Source organism: Scomber scombrus, chromosome 1, assembly GCF_963691925.1.
Source record: "Scomber scombrus chromosome 1, fScoSco1.1, whole genome shotgun sequence".
In the NCBI taxonomy this organism is placed as follows: Eukaryota; Metazoa; Chordata; class Actinopteri; order Scombriformes; family Scombridae; genus Scomber; species Scomber scombrus.
Window position 1 is genome coordinate 18,216,765 of NC_084970.1, and position 11,408 is coordinate 18,228,172.

The following is an 11,408-nucleotide window of genomic DNA, read 5'->3' on the forward strand; positions in this document are numbered from 1 at the left end:
TTGACTGATAAACAAATGACAACTATTTCTGCCAGTATATTGAAGTGGTGGATGAGACTAGTACTCTAACCACCCACATATACATTCAGGGGAATCATTATCATGATTTATCAGTAAAGAATGAACTCCTATTACGTTAGTTAAGAGTAATAAAACCTCAAAATAAAATTGGATCTAAAATTCACGTTACTGTCAAATACGTTAATGTACCCTAATTCCTATGGTGGCCGACAAGGGCCAAACGCGTCTCCGTTAAGGAAAACAGCTTCAAGTACAGAAACGATTCAAATGTACAAACTCAAACACAAGTCTAAACGAGGTGCAAAAAGAGAAACGTGTTGCAAATGAAAAAACGCGCTGCAAAAAACAAAGACAAATGCAGCATCATCAAACGCGCTGCAAATAGAGAAACGATGCAGAGCACTAAACGATTCAAACCAAGAAACCTTCTTCAAAAGCAAAACGCTTCATAGCCGGTCACTGCTCCAAACCTGCAGAGGGCGCTCGGGATGCAGAGAGACAGAACAGCTGACTGAACAGCTGACTGAATGGTGTTTCAGCAGAACATAATGTGATTTTTATTTGATTATATTTGTATGTTATGTTTATATCACTGTACAACGCACATTACGTGACGTTTTTTTTATTATTGTAGTTTACATCAGACTCTACAAGGCTGCACATTTGCATGTAGATTAGCCTGCTTAATAAAATGATTAGAGATTGATATAAGCACCCCTTATAATAAAAAGCCCTCTTATCACAGTCTTCCATAACATACAGCACTACACATTACGTGTTATACTTATTAATGACAGGTAGTGAAGAGTATTAATACTCATCTCAGTAACGTTGCTTATAACGTTTTTCATTTTTAGTTTTCTAGATTATACTGATCTATCATCTTTTTTTCCAGGCTACTATGTTTTGCCCTTACTGTGGACAAGATGGAAAGGACAGGGTTTAGGTATGGAAGACTGTGATAAGAGGGCTTTTTTAATGTACTATTAAAGCGGGTGCTTATATCAATCTCTAATCATTTTATTAAGCAGGCTAATCTACATGCAAATGTGCAGCCTTGTAGAGTCTGATGTAAACTACAATAAAAAAAACGTCACGTAATGTGCGTTGTACAGTGATATAAACATAACATATAAATATAATCAAATAAAAATCACATTACATTCCGCTGAAACACCGTTCAGTCAGCTGTTCAGTCAGCTGTTCTGTCTCTCTGCATCCCGAGCGCCCCCTGCAGGTTTGGAGCAGTGACCGGCTATGAAGCGTTTTGCTTTTGAAGAAGGTTTCTTGGTTTGAATCGTTTAGTGCTCTGTATCGTTTCTCTATTTGCAGCGCGTTTGATGATGCTGCATTTGTCTTTGTTTTTTGCAGCGCGTTTTTTCATTTGCAACACGTTTCTCCTTTTGCACCTCGTTTAGACTTGTGTTTGAGTTTGTACATTTGAATCGTTTCTGTACTTGAAGCTGTTTTCCTTAACGGAGACGCGTTTCGCCGTTGCAGTGCGTTTGGCCCTTGTCCGCCACCGTATAATTCAGTTTTACTTGACCACAACAATTTGACCTGACCATGACTACAGATTATTTCGTAATATGTTTGTCAGTGTCATTGCACTTTAGGGCTGTATCAGTGTGGGAGGCAATGAGTAGAAGGCACCTCCAGTGGAAGGTAAGCTACAAGTAGCCTTTTTCACAAATGCCTTAGCTTATTCACTTTTTGGGAATTCCTGCTTAAATATAAAAACTACAATAAAACAATTGCACATTGCATAATCCAGGTCATTAAAGACCCATGCATCACATCAGCTTCCATCCCTTTGCAGCAGTCAGTGACATGAAAGATTTTTTTCTTTTTTTCTCAGTCCTGACTGTGCCTAGGTACAGTCTGGAGGACTGGGTGCTGTACTTCTGAAATATTCACCCGAATCCAGTGGAATATTTGCCCTGACGCTACGTGTCCACCTACAGGTAAACAGCTGATTTGTTTTGCTGATTCTGCAGGTGCTGCATTGCTTTTTCATCCCCTTTGTTTTTGTTCCAGTGCTTCAGCCCTTCTGGGAGAGAGATATCCTCCTCAGATTCTCCAAGCCCTTCTACAAACTCCTCATATGTAGAATTTTCTTGAAAGGGACGCTGTCCCAGCAGTTCTACCATGTCGGCTTTGTCTAGAATCTCTCTTTCTAGAAGACGTTTTGCTACCTGCAACACATGATCAATAATAATAAACAAACAATAATTACCATGATCATATCACAACTAGCAATTTCATTTGATATAGTTTAAGTTAGCAATCTTGCAAACTGTTTTTGAGAATGATAATTTAAGCAAACCACAAAGCTATCAGTTGCTGCATTGTCGTGATCATTGAGCTGCTTCGTAAGACAGCACTTTATCTTTACCTGTCATTTCCAATCTTTCACATCAGTATCTACAAGAGTTCTCACCTTTTCCACTAGTTCTTTTTTATCGGTGACAAGCTGAAGTGTCCGTTGGAAGGCAGCATCTATGAGCACACGGACCTCCTGGTCTATAAGCTGAGCTGTAGGTTCACTGTAGGGCTTCTCAGTTACAATGTTACCCTGCTGAGGTAGGTCAAATGACATCTGACCCACCGCCTCGCTCATTCCAAACTGTATAACCTAAAATAAGAAGGGGATCAAAGCATTTATACTGAGTAAACTAAACTTCTTTGGATGCAGGATCACATATCACATATATTTTCATTCTTATCTGGTGGGCATGCTTGCTGTAAAATGTGGAGATTACCTGTGTGTACGCAGACTGTGTGACTTTCCTGAGGTCATCCTGTGCCCCAGTGGTGACTCGACTTAAGAAAACCTGCTCAGCCACTCGACCCCCAAGCGTCATGCACATTCTGTCAAACAGCTGCTCCCGGGTGAACAGGTACTGCTCCTTTGGTAGATATTGAGCATAACCTAAACCTTTTCCTCTTGGAACAATGGACACCTGAGAGAGGGGAATTCTGAGTGTGATCATTTGGTCAAAGATTGTTTTGACTGTAGAGGAAAAAAAGAAGTTACATCATGAGCTGGACACACAAGAATTCAATAAAAGAAGCAGCAGTGCAGGAGAATAGATACAAAGGGCAGTTTACCTTAAGGAGGGGGTCTGCATGTTCTAGGAACCAGCCGGCCACAACATGTCCAGCCTCATGATACGCCACAGTAGTCCTCTCTGGAAGCTGCAGTACCTGCGTCTTTTTTTCAAGACCTGAGAGTAGAGTTAATGTTTTATCAAACTGAACTGTATGTGTTTTGTGCAAGTAGTAATGTTGTATAGCAGAACATGAGCTAGGAGATGTATACATTGAAATTTGAGTAATTAAAATTCACATTAATTAATTCACACTGAAAGCACTGAAAGATCAAATTCATGCCGTCTCATTTGGATAAACTAAGATATATGTTACTCCATTAAGAGCCTGAAAGAATATCTCAAAATACAACTTAAATATGAAAAGAATCAAAAGTGCATGAATATGGTTGACAATTTACCTCCAATGACTCTCTCGACTGCCTGTTCAAAGTGCTTGGAATCAACATACTGGTATAGGTGACGTGCTGCTATTAAAGCAGCCTCATTACATACATTAGCGATATCAGCCCCTGCAACACAAAAAACACCATAACCTGGTTAGACTGCTATGTGATAAAAAAAAAATTATAGATGGAAAAGTGTGACACTTAATCTAGAGAGAGTTGTGTGCACATTTGAACACACGACTCCTGTTCTTACCAGTAAAACCTGGAGTTAGTGCAGCTAGTTTCCTAGCTAAAGCCTCTGCTTCTATACTGGAGTCCAACTTCAGAGGTCTCAAATGCACCTTAAAAATGGATGCCCTGCCTTTTATATCTGGTGGGCCTAGAGAAAAAGAAAACAAACATGTCATGAATTTCAAATCAAATGCTTTTCAGGACATCCTATTTATAACAATACAAAACAATAATAAACTCAACAAAATTAGATAAAAAATATTATTGCAGAGGTAAACTCATCACATGATTATGTCACTAAACTCTGCTGCTATAACATTAACATACAATACAGAATCCACTCCAACTGATCCTCACAACCAGTTTGCTCTTTTCCTGCATTATAGGTGTACATGTCACACAGCTCATTCTCAATATATCACTGACATATGTTTAACAGCCAACACACATGTCAGCTGCAAAGAACTGCAAGGTGAAATTAATTTTTTTGAGCTGTGCATCAAGCTTAGCCGTTAAGTGCAACATTGAAGGACTCAGAAAATACTGACAGCAATTCACAGCTGTGAAGCTCTAAGTACAGCTACAGCAGCCAATAGCGCTTATTAAGAGAAACTACTTTCATATAGTCAAGCAAAGTCATGAGGTCAATGACACTCATCTTGAAGACAGCTTCTCAAAAATGTGAATATACTGGAGCTTACAGTTCTATTCTTAAATTAAGAGCTGAGAGTAACACAAGGGTTATAGAGTGTGTGAGGGAGCATTTAAAGGACCTTTTAGATCGAAGTCTTGAGTCAGTGGTTAATCAATGGTCACTTTTTTTCTAAACAACTTTATCTGAACAAACACTGATTAAACATAACAACAGAAAAACTAAAGGGGAAGGGAACAGTGCAACTCAATAACATGGAGAGGAGTGGTGTGTCCCATCCCTCACATTGGCCTCCAATATTCTAATCCTTTTATAGAAAGCCAGCTCTCTCATTTTGACCCAGTTTTCTTTGTCCGAGAGAAAAAATGCCCTGCCTGCCATTGTCCAGCACTGCTGGCGTAGAGCAAATTACATCTAAGCAGGCAGAAAAAGATCAAGCATTTTAACCTCAAAGATAAAAGCACACAGAATGCAGCATGCGCTTAAATGACATAACATGTGAACAGGCGCAAAAAAGAGTGCTGGCAAATCTAATAAGCTTGAAGCTAATTCTTTATGGAAACCATGAATGCACTATATGAACGTCAGTAAGGTCATGTTAGTACCTTGTTGGGAGGAGACAAAAAAAAAAGTTACATTTTGGTTTGCATTAGAGCCAATAACTTGCATTTGTTGAATATTGCCCAGTGTGTAGCAGTAGACTACTGGGATGATGTGGTAAAGCATAACTGCATGGACATACAATTATTAAATTAATAGTATTAGAACAAGAATGGAAAAAGAATGAAAACTCCACGTTTTTGTGTAAGTTTAGCAGACTTTCCAAGGATTAAAAACTGTATTAGTGCACATATATACCATTAATTCCTTAAAGTTAAGTTTCCGTAATTATTCATGGACAAGATCTACAAATCAAAAAAAAGTATCATTCCTTTTCATATGGAAATGACAGATTAACAAGAACAGTTGAAAACAAACTATGCATATTTTACCTATGTATATGTGTCTATCAAAGCGTCCAGGCCTCATCAGAGCTGGATCCAGGATATCAACTCGATTGGTACCAGCCAAAACAACCACATTTGTACTACTATTGAACCCTGTAATGAAAAAAACACAAATAGCATACAGAGATGTCATGAAATATTACACAGATGCTGTAAGAAACTTCCAAACACTGACAAAGGTGACATAACTGTTTACCATCCATTTCCACAAGTAACTGGTTGAGCGTGTTTTCTTGCTCGCTCTGGTCACCGAAGTTCCCTCTGCCTCTCTTCCTGCCCACTGCGTCGATCTCGTCAATGAAAAGGATGCAAGGAGCATTTTTTCTAGCCATGGCAAACATATCCCTTATCTAATATAGGACAGAGCAAACAGACATGTGGTGTGTCCTGCAGTGATTGATGAATCTTAAGTGATTTACTAATCAGAATTCATTACAACACAAATGACATGCGGGTGCAATTATTCAATAAAAAAGAGCAAAGCAAAGACTGTCCTTTATAATTGTATCCTTGACATACCAATGAAAGGAAATATTGAGTTTACAGATGATGCGGCCAAGTGAAAGCAAAAACTCAAATGACTCCTCGGCAGAATCTTGCATTTAGCCCAGTACTGACCCTTGCTGGGCCGACGCCAACAAACATTTCCTGGAACTCTGAGCCATTGACAGTGATGAAGGGGACGTTAGCCTCTCCCGCAGTAGCCTTAGCTAGCAAGGTCTTCCCTGTCCCTGGTGGACCAGATAACACTGCACCCTGAGGAATGAGGGGTCACTTGATGATCAATGTGAATGACTTGCAGAGAGCTCTCACTTTAAAACTTTTTTTAATCCCATACTCTTATTTCTGTCCAACACTATCAATCCAAACTATCAGTTATGTACAAACCTTAGGAATCTTGGCTCCCAGGTCCTTGTACTGCTGAGGGTTCTTCAGGAAGTTGACAAACTCCAATATCTCCAGCTTGGCTTCCTCGCAGCCTGCGACATCCATGAATCGAACATTGATGTTGTCTTTTATGAGCTTGGCTTTGGATTGACTCATACTGAAGGGGTTTCCACGCCCCCTGCGTCCACGTGATTGTGCCATTGGTCCATGGCGTGTTGTAAAAATTAAGAAGCCAACCATAAGTAAAGCTGGGAGAATGCTAAATAGGAATGTCCTACGGAGAAAGACAAAGCAGCTTAATTGGGTTGGCATGCGCTCAATAGTCTTAAAAGTAATATCAATACTTAGAGGATCACATATCTCACCCATCACTTTCACTGCTGTAGAAAACAGGTACTTTGTGTGTGGGGTCCAAACCCATATCCTGCTGAGCTAACTCCAGGTTATGCTCAAATGAGTCGACACTGCCTATGTTGAACCACAAATAGTTCTGAAACATGTATAACAGAAAACATTTAACATGCAGTATAATACTGTATGCTTACTTTAAGTTACTATGACTATGTGTGTGAGAGAAGAGAAGGATGGGAAGTTCAAGTTTTGTAGCCCACAATCACAGAGTAATTTTAAAAAAAAATGCATGCTACTAACCACTTCAGATGTGTTCACTCCATTGGCAGGAATTACTTTGACATATTGTTTGTTAACAACTTCCAGGTGATCCACCTGTATAGAAAGCACCACATACCTATTAGCATGAAGATGAGAGACATCCTCATTAAAAAAGATACCAAAACTAAAATGCTTTCGCTCTTACCAAGCCTCTATTTAAGTAGTGATGCACAAAGTCCTTCCAGGAGATCTGGGCCCCAGTCTCTCGGAAGTAGAAGTACAGAAAAGCTGTGGCCATGCCAGCTATAGCAACTGCTACGTTACGTATTGTTTTTTCATCCAAGGGAAAATCAACCTGTTAGTTAACGAAATGTTGTAAGACAGGGGAGACAGAGAATTAATTGATTATGGGAGAGACTCAGTGTGCCAATGAAAAATACAATACTTTTTTCTCACTCTGCGGCTGTAGCACGGTGCCTCTCAAAAGAACTACAAGCACCATTTTAAAGGGAGAGCTCAACTGGTGCTATATTAAAATAAATAATTTGAAAATCTAATAACCATATATAATATCTTTATAACATAAACATTTCTGACAAGGATCTCTTAAGTTTTATAAAAATATCACACACTTAAAAACCCATTTATGTGACACGGATGCCAAATTATGGTGGATGAGACTTGTATCAGTGAGTAAAATGTGTGTAAAATCATGGTTGGATTTGACTTTTAAAGATCTCAGATGCCAGAATTTTAGTAAAAACCTTCCATGCCGTTAGTGTTAGGTTTAAACACATACTGATAAAATTAATCATTAATTTAAAGAGAACTAAGTTATCAATCAAAACCTGACAAAGCTTCACACCTGAAAACGCGTCCACCAGTGTGATTCTTCCTTTTTTCCTCCTCTTCGTCTTTCATCCCCTTCTTCATTTGGGTCCTGTTCCTCCCTTCCAAGAGATTCTTCCTCTTTGGTGTTTTCATCTTAAGAGTAACAGAGAGCTAATCACACACTGCACAAGACGCACAAATACTACTTCACATTATGATTCACTCCTCACTCACTTTCATCGGATTTGTTTACACCGGGGTTCTCTTCACTCTTTGGGAAAAACTTTTCAAAACCTAAACCAATAGCAAACAGCCAAAACAAAACGATTAACAGCAAATGCGTCACAGTGGCCTACAAGGATTTAGGTTATTCTGTGCACTCATTTAGCTTCATTATAGAGTGTAACAGCATTAGGGGGGTTACATTACCTCTTGGTGGTTTGTTTGAGCTAAGTAGCCGAGCAAGAGGGAAACAGTGTTGATATAATCCTCCACACTTCTTTTGGATCAGGGGCGTCTTCTGTAATAAAGATATGGAAAATAAATGTACAGCAGAGGCATTAACTCATCATGCTATGTGTATCTATATACATGCAACAGATGTTGTTGCCAGAGATTTAATATGGTAGCCATAAAATGAAACACCATCATTCACTGTGATATCAGCTGGTATGACCCAGTCAAGCAGGCTAGTTTTCATGTTAATAGGAGAAATCTACTCTGCTACAAGTTTTTTCTTCCCCAAACAACATTGTTTACAGTAATACAGAAATCACATATGACTGGGGCTGTGTCACCCAATTTTATTAAGTTGTTACCAAACTGTGACATTGAACAGCTGTTATGTAGCTCACATGGTGTTTACTTGCATATCTGTCAACTGCGCATATTACACACTGATTTATTAATTGCATATGGCTAAAGTAGGTGCTTCTTCCACACAACTGCAAAATGTTTCAATGATTTACTTTTAGAGCTCAGCTGATGATTATTGATACTTAGGGATAAAATTGCAACAACTATGAACAACTATGTTTTGGCCAATATTCCTTTTTTAAAGTACATACATGACATTGACAGTTTGTTTTAAGGTGGTCAACCTTAACTACACCTGTCATCATAGAGCTTGACCTGAAGAAGATCCAAATAGGATTGACATGTTGTCATTATACTTTTGTGGCTTGGAGCAAGTGTGCAGGCGTTACCCTTTTGTCACTGATGCTGTTTTTCCAATAGCATATTTACTCTCCTTCAACTCACAGTTTGTGTACTCATAAAGACGTCTGAGTAAAGCCAATTTAGCTCATTTACAGTTAAGCAATAAAGCTAATTATTTGTTGTAACTATTATAATTACAAGATGACAGTAACAGTACATTTATATTACAGATATAAGAATACATTTTAAATTGTTTGTTTTTTTTAAATAATAATATCTGTAAATAAAAACATACAAGAAAACTTAATGACAAATGTCAAAGAGCAATGCTTGTAAAAAAGACATTTATAGCTCAGTTTACAGCATCATGGAAAATATTCACATCATCACTTCATATAACACCAACAAGGCAATTTACTGTATCTCAACATCTCCATTTAGTAAACATTGACTGGAACATAATGTCCAGATGTGTTGGCCCTCTTGATCTGATAAGGATGAAGCAAAAAACCCATAGTCTGAGTTTTACCTTTCTTTGGTCTGTTCATGCTGATACATGCAGTATTGATTTTAATAAAATAACAGAAACAGTTTAAATAATAAGATACTTCATGTCAGCCAGTGCTCAATCCTCATTTTGTAGGAAAGGCACAATTCAGTTACTGAGAAATTCAACATCCCATTCAAACAATTTCAGTACTTTTAGATGCATAGCTGGTTTTTGCAGGCGAGTTGTAATTCAACTTAATTGCATGTGTGAAACTCTATGCTTAACCTATTTTTTAAGAGCAAACGCAACTGGATGAATGACTGAACTTAAAAAAAGAAGAAGAGCTGATTCAGCCAGGGCTAAACGCGCCCACTCCACACGCCCCCTTCAGTAAAAACATTACATAACTGAGGAAACGGACTTATAAACAAAAACATTATCAAACAGCTATTTCGTGAGAGCTCAAACAAACGAGTAAGGATACATAAACAGCGCTACAGTATGTTTGTTTGGATTTTGGGGTTTACACAGAGGAACACTGTGTTCTTTCCCACGACAGTCCTCCAACACTGACAAACTGCAACATGTACAGTCCCAAACTAGTCTAACACACCTGTAGCATCTGCGACTCACAGTTATCCCACTCATGTGCAAGTAGCTGCTAAAAAGACAAAGTTTGCATTCATCCATTCCGGAAAAAAGTAGAAACTTTACACAATGACAAAAACAAAAAAACAATACGTCACCGTACCGAAGCAACAACTGCACTACTGTGGCGAAAAGTAGCTGAAAACATGGATAAGTCTCGGCCCCACGTACGAACCCGGTTCCGAAAGGGTCCGACACTGACAGAGAGCAGCCCCATCATGTCAGCTACTTTCTGCAGGCTTCAGCTTCAGCGGAGAGCCATCAAGTACCGTGCGTCCTGAGTTTACAACAGCAATCATCGTCTCGCGAGACTTTAGTCACAAAAGAAAAGCGACAGATGTGGGACATTTTTGTCATGACTTAGGCTCATTGGTGGAGTAGCCTCAAACATTGTGGCTTGAATTGGACGTAAAACACGTTTATTCTGACCAATACACATTATTAAAAAATATATTTTTATTTTCAGAGCCAACAGAGTGCATGGGTGGGGTTATTGTCACAGGACAGCATGTAGCTGTCTGTGTTGTGAGCAGAATTCCTCTTAATCACAGTGCAATCATTTTATATAGGGTGTGTTATCTACATATTTTGTATTTTGCATTAATTGCATTGCATGTCCATTTGAATTTTCAACCTATTTTGGGGTCTAGTTACATGGGACAAGAGTTGTGTGAGGACTGGTGGAAGTCCAGACCCCCACCCTACATGAGCATGTGCTTTCCAAGTGTAGCCAAAGTGGGCGTGCTTGACCCACATGTTGCCACAACCTACTTTTTTGACCTATGGTGGAAAGAACAGAACATTTGCTCCACTACTGGTTTCTCAAGTACAGTTGTTTTGAAGTTCTTGTACTAAACTTTGGTGTTTAAATACTCTGCTACTTTTACTCCACTACATTACAGAAGGAGATATCAGTTTCAGGAGTACACACGACTTTTTAATCCACTACATTTATGTGACAGATTACTTTACAAACAAAACTAATGTATTGTTATAAAATAAACCACCCATCAATTGTAAGTTTTAGTTTAGCTTAAATTAGCGCTCTCCATATAAATTAATTAAAAATAGCAACAATGTTTAAATTTCAATTATAGGATTACCTAACCGGACTGTGCAACACAGACATTGGGGCCTAAGGGGTCAGGTGCCCAGGAGGTCCCTGAGGCAGAACCTGTGTTTTAAGTGAGGTTTATCAAAATTTGTGAAGCTGAGTCCAAACTAGGGCTGTCCCAGTCACTTCTTTTCTCCTAAACTTGAGTGCAGTCAATACTAATCTGATATTAATATTTGTTATAATCTTTCTGCTGCTTTTTAGATCAGATGCTTTTAAGGCAATGAACCATCATCTGCAATGTCCCTGGTCCATGT

At 38.7% G+C, this 11,408-nt stretch overlaps 1 protein-coding gene and 1 long non-coding RNA gene across 2 annotated transcripts; one reads left to right on the plus strand and one right to left on the minus strand.

The window, feature by feature from the left end:
* The first annotated feature begins 1,436 nt into the window (after positions 1–1,436).
* LOC133983079 (uncharacterized) lies at positions 1,437–2,267 on the plus strand. Its single transcript, XR_009925363.1, has 3 exons — positions 1,437–1,686; positions 1,880–1,985; positions 2,059–2,267. It is a non-coding gene; the product is annotated as an uncharacterized LOC133983079 (long non-coding RNA).
* LOC133983059 (AFG3-like protein 1) lies at positions 1,979–10,287 on the minus strand. Its single transcript, XM_062422002.1, has 17 exons — positions 10,141–10,287; positions 8,171–8,261; positions 7,976–8,035; positions 7,776–7,894; positions 7,116–7,265; positions 6,950–7,024; positions 6,664–6,788; positions 6,299–6,572; positions 6,029–6,166; positions 5,607–5,760; positions 5,396–5,503; positions 3,774–3,899; positions 3,533–3,643; positions 3,133–3,248; positions 2,784–2,984; positions 2,462–2,656; positions 1,979–2,216 (listed from the first exon to the last, which is right to left on the minus strand). Exons 1-17 carry the CDS (start codon positions 10,255–10,257, stop codon positions 1,980–1,982), a joined length of 2,397 nt encoding a protein of 798 aa, XP_062277986.1. The 5' UTR covers positions 10,258–10,287; the 3' UTR covers position 1,979.
* Between the last annotated feature and the right edge of the window lie 1,121 nt (positions 10,288–11,408).

What these genes read in the sequence shown, in the direction of transcription:
- LOC133983059 (XM_062422002.1), bottom strand. Translation starts at nt 10,257, where the DNA reads ATGATGGGGCTGCTCTCTGTCAGTGTCGGACCCTTTCGGAACCGGGTT. An exon ending in TGGGAGCCAAGATTCCTAAG is followed by an intron (nt 6,167 to 6,298) that starts GTTTGTACATAA and finishes CTCATTCCTCAG; the next exon opens with GGTGCAGTGTTATCTGGTCC. An exon ending in TTGGCGTCGGCCCAGCAAGG is followed by an intron (nt 5,761 to 6,028) that starts GTCAGTACTGGG and finishes GTCCTATATTAG; the next exon opens with ATAAGGGATATGTTTGCCAT.